This window comes from Muscardinus avellanarius (assembly GCF_963383645.1).
Source record: "Muscardinus avellanarius genome assembly, chromosome: 2".
In the NCBI taxonomy this organism is placed as follows: Eukaryota; Metazoa; Chordata; class Mammalia; order Rodentia; family Gliridae; genus Muscardinus; species Muscardinus avellanarius.
Genome location: NC_137787.1, coordinates 42,349,963 through 42,368,898, shown reverse-complemented (window position 1 = coordinate 42,368,898; position 18,936 = coordinate 42,349,963). Strand labels below are relative to the sequence as shown.

The following is an 18,936-nucleotide window of genomic DNA, read 5'->3' as shown; positions in this document are numbered from 1 at the left end:
TCTTTTCTGCTTTTGTCTGCTCAGCTCTGTTTTCTGATACAGAACTTACTACAAAAAGGATCCCGCTGACATTTTTCTTTTTTGACTTTTGTTGGCTTTGACTTTTCCATGACAGAGGTGGGGTTATAGTATCTGAGTTCTAGGTTTCTGTTTCTGTCAGGCAGCTCTCCCTCCATTGCTTCATGCCTTCTTACTCTGAAATCCAAAAATGCTCTTCCTTCCGTCTGCCCTTTTATACCTAGATATAGGAACAATTTTCTTCTGTCACTCCCCGACTTCCTGAGTGTTTCAACATCCCTCTAGGTTCCCTGAACCCTGCCAACTTCTTCCAGCGGTCCCTTCATTAAGCTTTTCTTGGTGAAATCTTCAAGTATGCTCTCTGTTTTCTTTCAGACCACTACGTGATACACAGATTTATCTTACAACATTCTATCATATATTTAGAGGAATGACTACATACAGTCTTAATATTTTTCTATTATGGTGATTTCTATAATTATAATTAAATAAAATACATTATAACTGACCAGAAACCTCTTCTAAACTACATTTTGGGGGGGAGTCTATAAAATAAGTCAAAATGATGATGGAAAGGCAACATTTCATGAACTCTGTCTAAACTGTATATGGCCATACCTGAAACCAGTCAATGGTGCAGCAATTGACAAGAGCGGGGAACTTTCTAAGACGGATCCGAAAGGCATCTCCAATGGGACTCATGGCAAGGACCACATGCAGCTGGTTGCGGCAGCGATCAATAAACATGTTGAAAAGAGCTATGGGGCTTCCGTCAGTTTGCTTGGTTTTATCCCGTTGACGATCTAAATGACGCATCTTTTCACATATCTCTTGCTTCTCATCTAATGCAAAAAGATTTGGAACCTCCCCAGCATTTAGCAGATTGTTGACATCTTCTAGAAATGACTCTTTTTTAATCTGAGTATCTGTAAAGAGGAAGACACCCTGCACGTCCCCTTCGGCACATTTCCTTAAGATCACCTTTAAATCTTCACGCCACTCATTGTTACCATAGCCCTTGGAGATTTCAACCTGGAAAACTGAATAGTCAGCCATGTGAGCAGCTAATCTGGTGACAGACTGCCTTCCACTGCCCCCCACTCCCACCAGGAGAGCGTGGCTTCGAGGCTGCTTCAAGATCCTGGAGATACGGCTGATGTGCTCAATGGCAAATCGGAATAAGACAAGGTTCATCGTTTTCTTGCTCATGTTGTTGTATTCTTCTAGGTGAGCTTCTACTATCACTCGAAGATTATCCACATCTGGGATTTCTCTATAGTTGGTATCTTCCCTCTTGGGATCATGGAAATCACAAAACATTAAGCTTCTTAAGTCATCTTCTTGGACTACTCCATCACCATCAAAATCCAAACTGCGGAAAAGCTCATTAAAGTCCTCATGCATATAGGTTTTCAAAATTTCTTGAATATAGTTGATAAGCCAGCTTCTGTCTGCATTGTCCAGAAGGCGATCATAGTACACTCGAAGGACCTGTATAATTATAAAACGTGGCTTGGGGATTCTTTTTTTTTCTTTTTATTTCTATGATATAAATTATTAAAAATCATATTAAAAATAATACAAAAATACTGCCAGAAATTTTCTTTAGATTTTATTTAATCTATATCCAAATAGGCAAGACTGATACATAATTATGTTTATTTTAAGTATTAATTTTGACCATATCTATTTGGCATAATAAATAGCTACATTCAGTTATACATAAGTGAAGGTAATTTGAAAACTGATGTAGATTGTGTAGATGGCAAACAGAATGAAGGCCTTGCAGCGCTGGGTGCTGGTACCCAAGGCCCACCACCTCCTTTCCAGAGACACTTCCTTTTTCCAGGGCAGATGACATTTTGAAAGTTACTCGCAATTCTTTAGATTTGTTCTGTTTTTGTTCCTAAGTGCATTTCCTAAAAGAAGAGGAAATGTCTTGGACATAAGGGGAGCTGTTTTGGATATTTGTTAATATTTTTTGTTGAAAATCATTCAGAGGGCAATCTACTAAAATAAATCTTTGAGTGTCCTGGGGTTACAGTTATTGCCTAAATTGTGTACCCTCCAAATTTACATGTTTAAGTTCAAACCCTCAATGTGACTGTATTTAAGGAGGATAATGACAGTTAAATGAAATCACAGGGTGGGGTACTGTGATGAAACTATAGGAAGAGAAAGCATGCTCCTGCCCCTATTTCTTTGTTCTTTCTCACCAACACTGATAGCACATTGATCTTGGATTTTTGGCCTCAAGAACTGTGAAAAAAGTAATACCTATTATGCTGAAATCCTCACCCTAATGTGATAGTATCAACAAGTGAGACCTCTGGGAGGTAATTAGGTCAAGGAGGCAAGTTTACATGAATGAGATTAGTCCTTTATAAGAGAGGCTGGAGAGCCCCTTTTCCTGTCTGTGAAGACAGAGAGGAGACACTGTCTATGAATGAGAAATCAGACCTGCCCCAGACCCCAAATCTGCTAGCCCACTGAGATTGGACTCCTTATTTTCCAGAACTATAAGAAATAAATGCATATTGTTCATAAGCCTCCTAGTGCAAGGTTCTGTGATAGTAGTCCAAATGAACTAAAGGCACCCTACATTAATGAATTTTGTGTCATCTTCCCCTCTATTTCCTCTCCATGTCCAGCCTTTAGCATCTTTCTACTGCCCACAAAGCCCACCACACTAAGTGCCTGCATCCATATAGGGAAGAGCTCTGTGAATCCCCAGATCCTTTGCTGAGGAGCACCTTTAGGGACCTTGCTTTGACCAGAGTTTCCAAGCAGAGTGGATCCTCACTTGAATACATAGTTAGATGTGTGACGATTTATGAATTTAAATTGTGTATCTAAAAAATCTAAAGAAAGTGGATTCTTAAGACCTTTAAAAATGTGTCGATAGCACACAATTTTATTATAGTAGCCCATTCCCACTAGACCTCTTTCTTCCCACATTGCCTATTAAAAAAGATGATTATTTTTATTCATAACTCTTTGTATTTTTTTCTCTGTCCTCCCTCCACCAAGTTTTTATAAGAAGAGGCACTTTCATGTAACTATTTCTGAAAACTTAGTTTTATATAGATGCTTGAAAACTCTGGACTCTCAGTCTTGCTTGCTTCATAGTTTTCTTTTTTCCATCATCGAATAATAATTTTACAAATAATAATGAAAAATATTACATTCACTTATAAATTTTTTTTTGTGGGTCTGGGGATGGAACCCAGGGGCAATCAACCTCTGAGCTATAGCCCCTGCCCTATTTTTTATTCTTTGTTTTGAAACTGGGTCTCGCTGAGCTGCAGAGGGCCTCACTAAGTAGCTGAGGCTGTCCACGAACTGCCTCCCAAATGCTGGGATTATAAGCATGTGTCACCACGCCAAGCTAAAAACTTCTCAAAAAGTGTTCCATCTCAAAGTTTCTTGAAATCAAACTAGCAAAGATTAAATTACTGAGAATTATTCAAATTAAAACTACTTTGAAATATAAATTAATAAAAATACTGATAAAACAGGATTAAACATTTTAAACATCATAAACTATCTTATTTTTAAATTAACTTGATCATTGACCTCCATAATGTAGAATAGCAAAATGGATTTCAATAATATAAATTGCTAAATATGTGCTAACATAGTAAATTTTCATTTCTGGCATAATTATACTTCAATAATATGGACTTTTACCTCATGAACCCAAAGACGTTTAATCACTTCTTTGGTTTCTGCTGTTTCTGGTCTTGACAAACAAATACCTTGGATGACCCGGGAAAAATCACGAAGGTTGAACAAGTAGTGAGATTTAGCTGGAGTAGGCAAGAGATTCTTCATTGCTTCTTTATACAGATTCATTGTGCCATTCACAATTTGTGTGGTCAAATCTAGAAATTCTTCTGGAAATTTGTAACTTAAAATTTTTAAATAAAAAATAGCAAATACAGAATTATGTTACTTAAATTATATTTAGCATGACCAACATAAAATTTTAATTCAATCAACTTGGTTTATAAAATTCCTATTTATTGTTCTAAGGATAATAAATGTCCACTTTTTGTAAAGTTACTTTCCATTTACTATTTTGTTATGTCCAAAGGAACTCTGTGAATTAAGCAGGAGATTAGTGGACTTAAACTACTTAAATGAGCAGAAGCGCGAGCCAAGGAACCTATAGGTAACCCCAAATCCAGTATCTCTGAGACAAATGTTTTCTAATTCCTTCACTCCTTGGTATTCTCTGATGCATAGAAATAGAATTTATAAAGGACACTAGTGAAATTAATGTTTTCAGAGAGAAAGAAAATAAACGTATGTTATGAATAAGAAAACAAGAAAGAGTAAAAGTAAGCCAGGATGAGAAGTGTAAAGTGCACGGTTAGGGCAGAAAGAAAACAGAGAAAGACTAGTCATCTGGAAAGACTGGCTTTATTTAACTTTTGACTTGACAAGGAGCAGGTGTCTTCTCCATCACACTCAGTAGAGCAAAAAATATCAATGTCCTCAGAATGGGCTTCAGAGAGCCACAAATTCTACTGCCAGATGAGCACGGATGTCTGACATCTAAGCACCTTGTGGATTAGAACGGAATCTCCAGACCTGGGAAATAATATTTCCCCAAGGAAGAGGCTCTAAGGCTGTACTTCTAGAGCTTGGACATGGATATACCTGTGGAACCCAGAATTCTAGTAGAGAGGTTCAACATCACAACATAAGTCTGGCACCTCTTTCTAGCAGTAATTGCACCCTATTGTGAAAGTCCAACGTTGACATCTGGAGAAGAATGCTCTGAACCTTTGTGTTATGCTTTTACAAGGGAAGGTGAGAGGATGGAGGGGAGCAATGTTATACATCCCTTTTCTTTGTCTAGCGTGCTTTTGTGGAAATGCTTGAGAAGCACCGTATTGATGTGTTTCTAATAAATTTTTATATCTCTTAATAAAAACCAAACAAACCTTAAATTACTTACCAGATTTTTAAGTGCCAGGTTAAGATTCTAGAGAAGATTGCAAACATGGATTTATCACTAAATTCATTAATCGTTATAATATTGAAATGTCTCATGTACCGAGGAGTTACTGGATTTCGGCCACCACCTAAATATTAAAAGGAATAATACTTAACAATGTTTCTAGAATACATCAGAGTATTTTCTCCAACACTTTATAGTTTAAAATAACTTTGAAGATCACAAAGTCACAACACACAAACAGCTAAAAGTTACCAACTGTTCAGGTAACCATGACCTTTGATATCCAAACTATTTTCTCATCAAACTAAAGATGTTTGTTTTATTTATTTATTTATTTATTTATTTATTTATTTAGGTGATTTATAGTGAGTTCAACTAATTAGATAATCTGGGGTCAGGTCTATAATACCAAAGGAAATCACTCCAGAGAAAAAGTGCTGTTGGACATGTTCTCCATCATTTATAGCCCAGGGCAGTAAATTATAAACATTACCATCACATCTCAATATTAAAATATATTTATTGATATATACATGATAAACCTAACTGACTAAGCTTTAACAGAGCCCTTACCAGAGAAATGAAATTCAGCACAACCTTGGCATATAACCTATTTTTTCTCCTGCATCTTGAAAAAAAATTTCTAAAGACTAGTCTATGTATTACATGTTAGTTACTGTACTGAATAAGTGCATTTTTTAAATTAGGGGATTATATCACATTATAAAATAATAACTGCATTTTCAAACATGTGTCTTTAATAAGTTACTTGGAATTTCACCCATCATTTTATCTCTGATAGAAGGATAATATCCAGAATGAACAAAGAACTCAAAAGATTCTACAGTAGCAAAACAAACAACCCAATTAAATGGGCAACTGAATTGAATATACACTTCACAAAAGGAGAGAAACAAATGGCCAGTAGATGCATGAAAAAATGTTCAACATCATTAGCCACTAGGGAGATGCAAATCAAAACTACACCGAGATTCCATCTGATCCTAATCAGAGTGGCAAGCATAAAGAAGTAAAACAAAATGCTGGCAAGGATGTGGAGAAATAGGAACTCTTTTATTGTTGGTGTAAATGCAAACTAGCTCAGCCACTATGGAGATCAGTGTAGAGATTCCTTAGAAAACTGGGAATGGATCCACAATATGATCTGACTATACCACTCCTGGGTATATTTCCAAAGGGATTAAAATAACTACAGTAACAAACATATGCATTCCCATGTTCATAGCAGCACAATTCGCAATAGCCAAAATATGGAACCAACCTAGATTCCATCAACAGATGAAGAGATTGCAAAATCATGGGAAATACATACAATGGAACTCTACTCAGCAATAAAGAACAAAATCATGTCATTTTCAAGAAGACGAAAAGACCTGGAGAACATTATGTTAAGTGAGATCAGCCAAGCACAGAAAGAGAAGGAACATATGTTTTTTTCTAATATGCTCAAGCTAAGGAATATTAGGGATATAGGAGGGATGAGGCTAATTAATGGAAAAGCTACATTCAAGTATGTGTATACATGTGAATATAAGATAGCTGACCTGGACACTCAGTATTGGGAGGGAGAGAAACGGGGGAAGGGCACCACGTACTGTGTGAATATATGCCACTGTCAACATGATCCACATTATGATGTGAGACTATAATGCACCAATAAAAATTAAAAAAGAATTCTTAAAAAAAAAGAAAAATAGAATTCTAGCTTGAAGTTGAAGTCAGGAATAGTTTCTCTAGTTAGCTGAATCGAGCCATTTTAGACACACTATTAAAAAAAAAAACCTACATAGAGATTCCTTTGAATTTATATATGTACCTTGGAAAATGTAAATGATCTTTAAGGATTAATTCTGGTGGCCATTTCCTATTTAATTTCTTTTTTTTGCACTTTATCTTTTAAAATTTTTTTCTGTTTTTTTATTTTTATTGGTGCATTATATTCATACATCATCTTGTGGTAAAAAAAACTTGTGTGTACAAACATGTACACATCACTGATTTAACCCCTACCCAATTCCCACCCCATTCCCTCCCCGTCCCTCTTTCCCTTGCTCGGCTTAGTGGTTGACTTCGATATGTTTAAGTACATTGTGTGTTTTAGAGATTTTCCTCTTCCCCCCTCCTTTCTCCTCCTTTAGGTTGTCTTGTTTGCTCCTCTATAGGATTTCCTTTTTCATTTGGAGTTCCTCCTATGACCTGTTTCTCCCTAGCTCTCACATATTAGGGAAAGCATCTATTTAAATTTCTCTTGGCAGCTTTTTTAAAACCAGAGATGATGAGGATGGGACTTAACTGGAGTCAGAGAAAGACGAGCTCTGAAATGGGGACATTCTATACAATTGAAGCATTAAAGAATGGAACAGAAGGGCAGGAGCTGTGCCTGGGATTCATCTGGGTTCTCAGCATGCAGGGACAAGAAACAGGGAGCCAAGTCCAAGAAAGAGGGAGAGCAAGGGATTTATAAGAGCTGGTGGGCAAACTGCCCACCTTTATAGAGCTGGCAGCTGCTACATGTGTTCCATTAAGTCACAGTGTATTCACAGTGTATGGGAAATACAACACACAAAGCATTGTAGCTCAGATTGTTCAATTGGATTTCTCTTTCTCCAGTTATTTATCTCTTTAGTTATATCTAGAATGAGCTTTAAAATTAATAATCACAAATTCAGAATATATACCTGGAGGTCCCATGGCACACATGATCTGAATGTCCACTAGTTTAATCATAGAACAGTCTTTTAGGTCATACCAATTCCAGTGATCCAACCACTGTCTAAGTAATTCAATGGGAGGTTGAGCCCCATAGACTTCTCGAGCAGGCATATTGACATCATCTACAAAGACAACCTGGGAATGAAAGGGGATAATGTATTAGAAAAACTTAAGACAGTGTCTTATTGTATACACAATGTTGAGGTAAATTTTTAGATTATTTTCTTATAGACTAAATATGTGAGAAGTGATGACATATTTTCCAGGCAATAATTTATATCTTTAGCTTTCATGGGATTCATGTTCCTCTAAGAATAAGGAGACTTCATTACTATCTTAATAGGTTAGTAGCTTAGAATGTATTAGTAGTCTCATATGATTTGTTTCTAAATATATCTTGTCTTTTTTTCTTGCATAACAATTCATTAAATAGAGGGGAGAGGTGTGATCTTTACATGAACAATCTCTGAGTGGTGAGGCTGGAGTGAGAAGGGTATTCTTTAGAGCAACACAGATGAGCCAACCGGTGGCTGAGTTGTTAAAGGTCTAAAGAAACATAAGCAGCAAGGATTCTGCTGAGTAAAAAAGGTTAGGGAAAGAATTAGAAAGATAAAGACTTTCTTAAATGAATATTCTACTTCCAATTCAAAGGGCAGTTGCTTGTTTTTAACAACATGATCCCTCGCGCAAAACAAATGCGACCAGTTTGAGGAGATTTATACACCAAAAATTGTGATTAAAAAACCCCAAGGTTGTAAATCCTCAGCATATTTAGTTTCCTTATTCTGACTGCAGTGGTTATATCCGTAAGACCAAACTCTGCTAAAGCACAGAAGAGAAATCCATTACCATTCTCTTGCCCAGTGGAGGACCAAAAACTCCCTTCCTTCTTTTGTCCAATTTTGACATGATGATGTTCTGAGTTTGAGCTGCTGTTGTTTGTGCTGAGAAGTTAATTATCAGAGGTTTGTAGATGTCCTTATTGAGTTGATTTAAAAGAAAATTCTACGTGACAGGAAACAATAAAATGAGCCAGAGTTGAAATTGTGTTTTGACATTTTGGAGTAAACACATAAGCATGAAGCCTCATCTTTGGCAAACTTGAATTTAGCCTCACATATCATAACAATGTAAAAAAGAGGTGGACTCACTAGGAAAAGGTTACCACACCCATGGAGCATCTCTGTAGGGGCCCAAGCATGTGTCTCATCTTCCACAACCACATGGGTCACAGGGACTCAGAGGTTGGGAAAGTTGCCTCTAGTCTCAGACATGGGCAAGAATTCATCCTACCAGTTGTCTCTCTCCAGGTCAGTGTTTGTTTGTTGAGTGGTACTGAGGATTGATCCCAGAGGCATTCTACCTTTGAGCTACACTCCCATCCTGATATTATTTATTTGGAAGCAGGATTTCCCTAGGTTGATGAGAATCTCACTGCTTTTGGCGGCTGTCCTCAAACCTGCAATTCTCCTGTCTCAGCCTCCCAAGTGCCAGGATTTCAGGCATGTGTCACCAGGTCCTGCTTTGGTGTTCTTTTTAATGCACTCTATTATCTTTCTACTTATAATCAAGTTATTATTCTGTAAATTGGGAAGCTTTAACAATATATTTGTATTTTTGAAATGTAATTCCCTGGGAAGCAGCTGGAATTACACCTGTCCTTAGTCAAGATGCAAGATAGGGACAGGGTTTATTAGAATTTCCTGAGGAGCATATGGTGGCCTCTCTCTACCATTCTTTTCCCTTCTTTTTCCTCAAGAGTCTTCTGTAGAATGTACTTGTTTCCAAGTCAAGGGTCAATTTGCTACAAGTCTTAAGTAAATAACATGTTATTAATTCTAATAGCTACCACATGCATATATGGATAAGGAAGGAGAAAGGTGAGATTTTTTTTTTTTTTTGCTTGTTAAGGGCTTCTACTGTTCAGCTTTACTGTATATAAAATGTTATATTACTAACTTAAAGTATCAGGTGGTAATATGCTTCAAGTAAGTCCCCACTTTATACACTAGACCTGTACACTAAACATTACCAAACTAAATAAGTGAAAACCTTGAAAGCACACTTTGAAACATCAGTTTATTTATCGAGGCAGCACTTCTATTTTTAAAAGGAACTATAACGTGCCCATGAATAACCACATTCAGCGCACACATCAGAAGAGCCACAAGGTAGAGCAGATAAAGAAATGAGACACAAGGAAGACAAAATCGGAGATTTTGAAATTAAGATACCTTTCACTCCTTCCACCAGATCAGCAGAAGCTTCTTAATTTACATTTACTTTCTTTTGAATAGAAGTAGCATACTTTAAAATGTAATTGTTTAAAAGCCATTTAAGAGTTTGTGTTGATATTGCCAGTTAAATTAGCAAAATTAAGCTGTAGCATGCTTGTAATCCCAGTACTTGGGAGGCTGAAGTAAGAGGATGGCAGGCTTGAAGCCAGTCTCAGCAATTTAGTAAGACCTTGTTTAATAAAAAAAATTAAAAATAGGGCTGGGGTATAGCTCAGAGGTAGAATGTCCCTGGGTTTTATCTCCAGTACTATCAAAAATAAAAATAAAAAAGCAAAAAGTAAAAATGACAGAAGGAAGCCAAGGGATAAATACTGTCTTTTGTAGTACTGATAATTTTAAAATTCAGGACTTAGAGAAAAAAAAAATTATAGACTTGAGAAAAAAAAACCTTCAGTGTTTTAAAAAAGACTTAAATAATGCGAATAGAATTCTACATAGTATGTATAATCTAAATCAATATGAAAAAGAAAATAGACATGCCATCATACCAACAGATTAACTTTAAAAAAAAAACTAAACAGAAAATACAACTACAGAATAACTCATTATGACTATTTATTTGAGATCAATTTTCAATCTTTCTTTCTTTCTTTTTTTTTTTTGGTTTGTTTGTTTGTGTGCTTGTTTGTTTGTTTTTTGGTGGTACTGGCGCTCCTGGAAACCCTTCCACCTCCGGGCTACACTCCCAGACCTATTTTTATATTTTTTTATTTGGAAACAGGGTCTCTTAAGCCAGGCAGCTGGCTTCGAACTTGTGCGATCCTCCTGTCTCTGCCTCCCAAGTGCGGGGATTACAAGTGTGTGCCACCACGCCCAGCAAGATCAATTTTTCTATTAAAAAGAAAAAAGGACTCAGATTAACACTCAAGTACAAAATGTAGCTAAGCTACATGTTGAGTCTGCGTGATTGAAACATGTTCAAGCACAAAAATAGACCACATAAATGAAAATTTAAAGAAAGCAAAATGAATTTAACTAGAGGGAACAATGAATATAGTATGTTCCTGTATATTGATCATGTCATATGTATAGATAAAATGTAAAAATTAGATTACTGTCAAATGTTTCTCTAAATCCAGAAGTTGATAGTCATTAATTTTTTTCTAAGTATGTATAATTTTACCTTTCACCATGATGCTTAAAGATTATGTAAAAAAATTTATGCTTTCATAAATGATCACTAGGTAAGCCCTATTTTTCACTTTATGAATTACCAGTATCTCCTCTATTTCTTCCACAAAAAATTTATTTGGTCAAAATTAAGCAAATGGCTATAAAAACTACTCATTTCTCTTTCAATTTAATGATCAAACTGTATGTGTAAATAAAATCATTTCATAAAGCTATATAGTCATGTGAAAGAAAAAAATATTCATATGCCAAGAGAGCTGACCTTTTTAAAATATTTATTTATTTATTTATTTATTTATTTATTTATTTATTTATTTATGCAGTACTGGGGATTGAACCCAGGGGCATTCTACCTCTGAGCTACACCTCCAGTTCTATTTTTTATTCTTTATTTTGAAACAGTGTCCCACAATGTTGCAGAGGGCTCACTAAGTAGCTGAGGCTAGTAGTGAACCTTCAATCTTCCAAACTCAGCCTTTCAAATACTGAGATTACAAGTGTGCACTCTCATGCCCAGCTCTAGATCTCTGACATTTAATTTAAATAAGAAACATAATGAATAATAAAGATATTTGTTAACAATTATTCTGAGTCAATCCCATTAACAATAGGTTCCCTCCTCTTAGAAGATTTAAAACATCATCAACATATTTGTTCTTAGTATCTTTAGTAAACTTATTTGTATAATATATTATTATAATACATTACATTTTATGTAATCTGACTAAAATATTATTATGCTTTCATTGTTTATTTACAATCTAAATATCTAAACATACTAGTTTCAAAGAAAAAAATCACTTAAACATTAAATTTTCTATTTAATCACTATTAAATTAATATTTAAGAAAAATATAAATAGATACCAAACTTTCATTAAGCATCTCATTTGAATAAAATCTCAAAGAAATTACTTTAAGAAAGTGGAAGTTATGTAGCATTGTCTCACAATAATATTTTCTTTCACTAAAACATAAAATTTTGACCCTCCAGGATTATATCTGTATCAGTTACAATACCACCAACACTTAATTAATTGGGGCAATAAAATGTCCCTTATATGCATGGTAGACAATTTGAATTAGTATAGCCTTGCTGAATAACAATTTAATATTTACTGAAAAATAAACAATTTTTACCTCTAGAAAATATTTCTAGATTAAATAAGCAGAGGTTAAAAACAAAGATTCAGTTGCAAAAGTGTTCACTGAGTCTTAGGTTTAAAGTAAAATATCAGTAAATTAAAAACCTGAATCTATTATAAAATTACATATTATCAAATACTATGGTATTTTTAAGATCATCTTGTAGTAGAACAAATACAAATATTTACAATATGTAAATAACAAAATAGAAAAATATATACAATATAAGTTAAAGGCTCTATTTTCCTGCAACTCCTTCCTTTAATAATGCCTAGTCTCCATTCCCTGATTCTCGACATCTTCAGTAAATCCCTTGGCTTCCTGTACATTGTCTTTTCTTTTTTTTTTTTAAATAAAAGCCATATGAACACTTGGGTTTAAACTCAGTGAGAACTTCACTCCTTTTCCCTCTTGTATATTCCCTGATACATATGCACACTGAGTTTATGATAAAGGTGTCATTTCAATATGTTATGAAAGATTATTCAATAAATGAATGACACTAAGACAACGATTTAACTAAATACATTCTGGAAAAAATTAAATTAAAAATCAAACAAATGTAAAGCTAGAAACAAGTTTCATAAGTTGGGGGGATATGAATTAACAAATTAATGGGGGCCACTGACTGCACCTTCCTTCTCCACAGGCTGTGTGAATGTTAATATGAAGAATATGAATTTTAATATTAAAATTTTGATGTACTTACAATTATATAAACACTCTTTCCAGTCCCAGTTGGTCCTACAAATATTGAAGGCTTTTGATGAGTGGTCAGCAAATCCATTAATGCAGAGTAACGAATTGTGTCCAAAGTTGGTACAATGATTTCATTAAACAGCATATCTTTAGGAATTGGAGGAGCCTCTCCTAATTTCTTTACCCATGGCTCCCATTTCCCTATTCCCTGTTTATAATAAATAAACAAATGATGAATGTCATATTATGAAATACTTTTAAAAGTTCTATACTTCCATGTTACTGTAGAGAACTTCAAGGTCAATAAACCCTGATATTTACAATTATTTTAACCTTTAAAACACTTAACATTTAAAGTTAAGTTTTAAGTGTAAATTCTGGGCAATTTAGGCTTTTACATAAATAAAAATGAAATGAAACTGCTGTGATTTTTTGATACCTTGAAACCAACTGCTTAGGCTAACCCAGTGACCAATTACAGTGGCAAAATGTTAGATTATTTGATGTCACTGAGAAAATTCAACTAACTAATGTTCTAAAAGAGTAAATAATTTTATTCAAAAATATTTTTTAAATAAATAAATATAAACAAATATTTATCTCCCTAGATAATTAACTGCATATTGCTTGACGTTTACAACGGTGTTTATAACATTATCCTATTTCAGGCAAGATTTTTATAAAAATTAAATTATAAAATGATATACCCAAAATAATGTACTCAACACTTTATAAATGTATAGCTCAGCAGTACAGTGCAGCAGATCTAGAGAACAATAAATTTCCTAATGTTTGATTATAATAAATTAAAATGTAGCTTTCTAATTAGCTCATAAACTAAAATTTAAAATTTCTGTGACAGTATTTATAGTCAGTTTCAAAAATGTTAATTTTCTCTCTAGAAAAATACCACTTCCCTCCTTTCCTCTCTTCCCTCTCCCTCTCCCCCTCCCCCTCCCTCCCTCCCTCCCTCCCTCCCTCCCTCCCTCCCCCCCCCCCCCTCTCTCTCTCTCTCTCTCTCTCTCTCTCTCTTTCTCTCTCTCTCTCTCTCAGCAATGCTGGGATCAAACTCAGGGCCTGGCACATGTGAGGTAAATGCTTTCCACTGAGCTGCCTGCCCTGTACCTCCTCCTCATGGTCTTCATTCTTAGTATAGAATAAAGTCTAAACTTCTTGTCATTCAAAGCACATCAGAATTTAGACCTGTCCTTCCTCAGTGGTGTTAGGTTTGCACAACCAGTCCTCACTGATGGACCTACATTCCAACAAGTCCAGCACATTCCAACCACTAGGCCTTGACACAGGCGAGGCATTCCCCTGGCCTGAATGGTGCACGGCTTCTGGAAAGGTTATGAAGTCAGTGAGTACACAACTGCACATTGTGCATTTTTGTATTTTCTAGCACAGAACATATAGCACATGTAGTGCATAGAGTAGAGAGGGCAGTGAATTAACATCAGTCTGAAAATTGTTTAGCAAAGAAATGTTTCTAGAATTGATGTAGAAACTAATGCCCTTTCCATGTTCTTGAAAAAATTTTAAAACATCTATCATTTGCCACCAAATGGGAAGGAAGAACTAAGAAAACCAGTTGCGCATGGTGGCACACACCTGTAATACTTGAGAGGCTGAGACCTGAGGATCACAGGTTCATAGACAGCCTCAGAAACTGAGAGGTTCTCCAAAACTTAGACCCTTTTCAAAATAAAACAAAGTAAAATAAAGTAAGATAAGATAAAATAAAATAGAATAGAATAGGGATAGGAGTGTAGCTCAGAGATAGAATGCCCCTGGGTTCAAGCTCCAGGAAATCACACACACACACACACACACACACACACACACACACACACTAATAAAATCTGAAGTTTCATGATTGTCTAAAGTCTAAATTGTCTATAATTAAATTAATATAATATAGTCTATATATAAAATTAATTTAATATAAATTGTCTATAACTGTCTAACGTCATTTAGAGATTGTGTGAGTTTAGAATGATTTCTTAAGATCTCTGAGCCCCAATTCTCTTTCTCAATGGTAAAATCTGCAAAATAATCCTATCCTTACTATTTTGTTGGGAAATAAAATAGAAATAATAATAAACTATAAAGTACTTTGAAAATGCAGAATATTGTCAGTATTTTCAAATAAAATCAACAAGAAAAAAAATCCTATCTTTGCTGGGAAGTGTGAAGAATTCCTTGTATGGTGAGTTTGGCAGCACATCTCAGGAGCCATAACACTTCACAAATCAACACAGCAATGCCTCTTCTAAGAACTGATCTTAAGGAATAATCAGGGATGCACACCATGACTTATGTCCAAGAATATTCTACAAAGTAGTACCCATAAAAGAGAAAAACTAAAAACAAGAACAACGGCAGGAGGCTTCAAAAAACAAGTAAACTGAAAACCCATCAGTGAGATGGCAAGATGGTCTCTTTATTAAGTCAAAACAAAATATAACAACAACAAAAAAAAGGGATAAAAGCTGCCTGCAGGGGACACTGTATGATTCCCAGTTTTACTTGCATCTGTATATATTTAAATATGTCTTCTTAAACTTTGTCCTCAGTACAATACTTGTGGGAACTGTTATACGAAAGCAAACTAGTAACCACTACCCAAGTTTTATTGCCCAATCCACTTGGGAAGTGTTAGATTAACAGTTAACTACATACAAGACTTGGTGCCTGTAATATTCTAATATATACTGTTATATACATGCAACTCCAAAGGTGTCCTTGGATGGTATGTGCCAGGTGTTGGGCTAGATATCCTAATGTGTAATTCTATTTAATGAGTGCAACTGGCCCATCAGGTATTATTACTATCACATTTAATCAGTGGGTAAAACTATGTCCAGGGAAATTAGCCTGGGTCTAGAAAGAAACGTTACTAAGGCTCCAGCCTGGTGTGTCTGACTTCAAAGCTGGCCCAGCCTCCTCTCCGGCACAGTCTGAAGGCGAATAGAGCTGGCGACAGGGCCACGGAGCCTTCCATGCGGTGTCTCAGAGGAGAGAGTGCCAGGCCAGCAGCTTCAGTCTTGCTCCAGAACTCTTACCTCGGTGACAAATTGATAATCATAAATTGTTCCTTTTTCAGGAAACGGGACAGTTAGTGCCTTTGAGGATGTTTGCTCAGTACCACTTTGTAGTTTATACTTATTTAAAGTGAGCTCTGAAATTGGACCATCCATTAATTCTCGAAGAATCATATTAAATTTCAACCGGTCAGAATCTGTACAAGAAGCACCAACGGACCAGATCAACGAAAACAGAAAAATGCCCTGCATCGAGAGAGGAGGAGATAAAGCACAGTGAGAGAGTAACTCCAGTCTATCCTGTAGCTTAAATCAAATCAGCCAGATTAATATCTCTGAAAAATATACAAGCCAATATATAATAGCTGATCATCCAAGACTTTGTAATAAGTAGATAGTTTTTCAAATTGTATTGTCTTATAAAATCTCAAAGATAAGTGAAAAGTATGCATTTTATTTGTATTTGAATCTTAAGAATTATTGATCTAGTAAAATATATATATATATATATATAATGTATATAGGTATGTATGTGGCCTATGTGTGTGGTACTAAGGACTGAACTCAGGAGCATTCTACTTCCAAGCTATACCCCAACCAATGTTATATTTTATTTTGAAACAGGGTCTCACTAAGTTGCGAATGGCTTCATGAGGGTACCGAGACTGGCCATGAACCTGTTATCTTCCTGTTCTCAGCCTTCCAAGTACTGGGATTACAAACCGTCCTGCCCCAGCTGTGTAAATAATATATTTTAAATGCAGGAGCTTGATATTAAAAGGAACATAGAGATGACTTTTTTATTAAGGTTGCAGGATACTTTAATAATGCAAATGACCCATAATACAGAACTTTTTATTTAAAATTTGACATGCTGGGCTTATTTTAAGTAGAACAGGTTTCCATCCTTTCATTGGTAATAATATGTGAGCACTACTTGTGGAAATTAGAATTGCCATTCTGCAAGCAAGATACATTATTATTATTTTTGGTTGTTGTTATCAGACTCAAGCAGAAGGAACAGGGTAGATGATCAGACCCACCAATTGAAAAAATTTTGTTTGTTTTAAAATCAAAATTTTCTTTGAATGATAAACCCAGTGGAGTACTAATTATATTTGTAATTAAAATCCAACCCTGTCTACTTAAACCCTTGTTTAATGAACATATTTATCTTGGGAAACTAACCCTAAATTGAAAATTACTTCATAGACCGGGCATGGTGGTGCATGCCTGTAATCCCGTACTTGGGAGGCTGAGACAGGAGAATCACAGGTTTGTGGCCAGCCTCTGACACTTAATAGTGAGGCCCTCCACAACTTAATGAGACCCTGTTTCAAAATAAAAATAAAATAGGGTTGGGGTGTGGCTCAGAAGTAGAATGTCTCTGGATTTGATCTCCATAACCACACACACAAAACTGTTTCATAAAATATAAACTCTAAGAGTTCCATATTGACTACATTTGAAGTGCTACAGTGAACAGTATAACATTATTGCTATTAAACTGGATGTGGTGGCTCCCATCTCTTGGGAGGCTGAGACAGGGGTATTGCAGATTCAAGGCCAGTCTCAGCAATTTCACAAGATTCTCACCAAATTGGTGAGACATTTTCAAAATAAAAAAGAAAAAGAAAAAGAAAAAGGCTGGGGGTATAGCTTGGAGGTAGAATGCCCCTGGCTTCAATCCCCAGTACACAAGAGAAAAAAAAAAGTTAAGACAATTCAAGATCGGTCAATATTTGTATTCTAGAATTTTTTATAGATTACCTTTATATATTCTTGCTTTCCTCAACCTAAATATATATTTGTATACATCCACCCTCCCATACATATACACATAGGTTTAAATTTATATCTCAAGGGAAAAGGAAGAAAAACCAAGAGAAAATAAATGAATTATTATGCTTTGGAGAAGAGGTGCAACATTTCAGGGATCAATCATTTCTGAAGCTGGTCAAATAACCTGAGACTTCAGTGGCAGATGTGAGGTGACTAGTGGCCACCCCTCAAATCTACAGTGCAACACAACTGCCAGTTTAGAAGCTTCTCCACCAGCTCTTGGTATTTTGGATCTGGCTTCTTCCTTATAGCTACTAATGCTGTCTAGTTTCAAATTTCATGAGCAAAAAAGTTTTATTATGAAGTGTGGGGGTAGCAGAAGGGAGCTATTTCTATTTTTTTGTAAGACATAAAAGGCAATGGATCTTACCTCAAGCAAAGAGTAAGTTTCCCTGTCATTTCTCTCTTTTACTTTGGCTTCATCAGCAAAATCAGTCATAAAACAGTCTATTAGATTCATTAAGGATCGGACCAAATTTGTATCAGAAGTAGGAGATAATTCCTGAAAATCCAGAGAAAAAAGTCGACAAAAGAAGTTAATTTAAGCCAGGCGTGGTGGCACACGCTTGTAATCCCCGCGCTTGGGAGGCAGAGACAGGAGGATTGCGCAGGTTCGAAGCCAGCCGCGCTGGCTTAAGAGACCCTGTTTCCAAAATATAAAAAAAAACAGGTCTGGGAGTATAGCCCGGAGGTAGGGCTTCCAGGAACCCCAGTACTGATAAAAAAAAAAAAAAAGTTAATTTAAAGTAGGTGTTGTAGCCGGGTGTGTAATCCCTGCACTTGGGAGGCTGAGACAGGAGGATCGCGTAGGTTCGAAGCCAGCCTCAGCTGGTTTAAGAGACCCCGTTTCCAAATAAAATATAAAATAGGTTTGGGAGTGTATCCCGGAGGTAGAAGGCCCCTGTGTTACACCCCAGTACCACCAAAAATAAATAAAATAAAATAAAATAAAATAAAATAAAATAGGTGTTGTAGCAGGGTGCTGTGGCGCATGCTTGTAATCCCAGCATTTGGGAGGTGGAGACCGGGGGATCACAGTTTGTGGAAAGCCTCAGCAA

At 35.7% G+C, this 18,936-nt stretch overlaps 1 protein-coding gene across 1 annotated transcript in view; it reads right to left on the bottom strand.

The window, feature by feature from the left end:
* DNAH7 (dynein axonemal heavy chain 7) overlaps nucleotides 1-18,936 on the bottom strand; it is a gene marked incomplete at both ends in the record, with an annotated part of 253,563 nt that overhangs the window by 104,991 nt on the left and 129,636 nt on the right. The window contains 8 exons of the mRNA XM_080689358.1: nucleotides 637-1,509; nucleotides 3,709-3,928; nucleotides 4,985-5,111; nucleotides 7,687-7,855; nucleotides 8,570-8,725; nucleotides 13,003-13,200; nucleotides 16,058-16,282; nucleotides 18,249-18,380. Of these exons, the coding sequence (XP_080545484.1) occupies nucleotides 637-1,509; nucleotides 3,709-3,928; nucleotides 4,985-5,111; nucleotides 7,687-7,855; nucleotides 8,570-8,725; nucleotides 13,003-13,200; nucleotides 16,058-16,282; nucleotides 18,249-18,380 (2,100 nt within the window). The remainder of the gene's footprint in view (nucleotides 1-636; nucleotides 1,510-3,708; nucleotides 3,929-4,984; nucleotides 5,112-7,686; nucleotides 7,856-8,569; nucleotides 8,726-13,002; nucleotides 13,201-16,057; nucleotides 16,283-18,248; nucleotides 18,381-18,936) is intronic.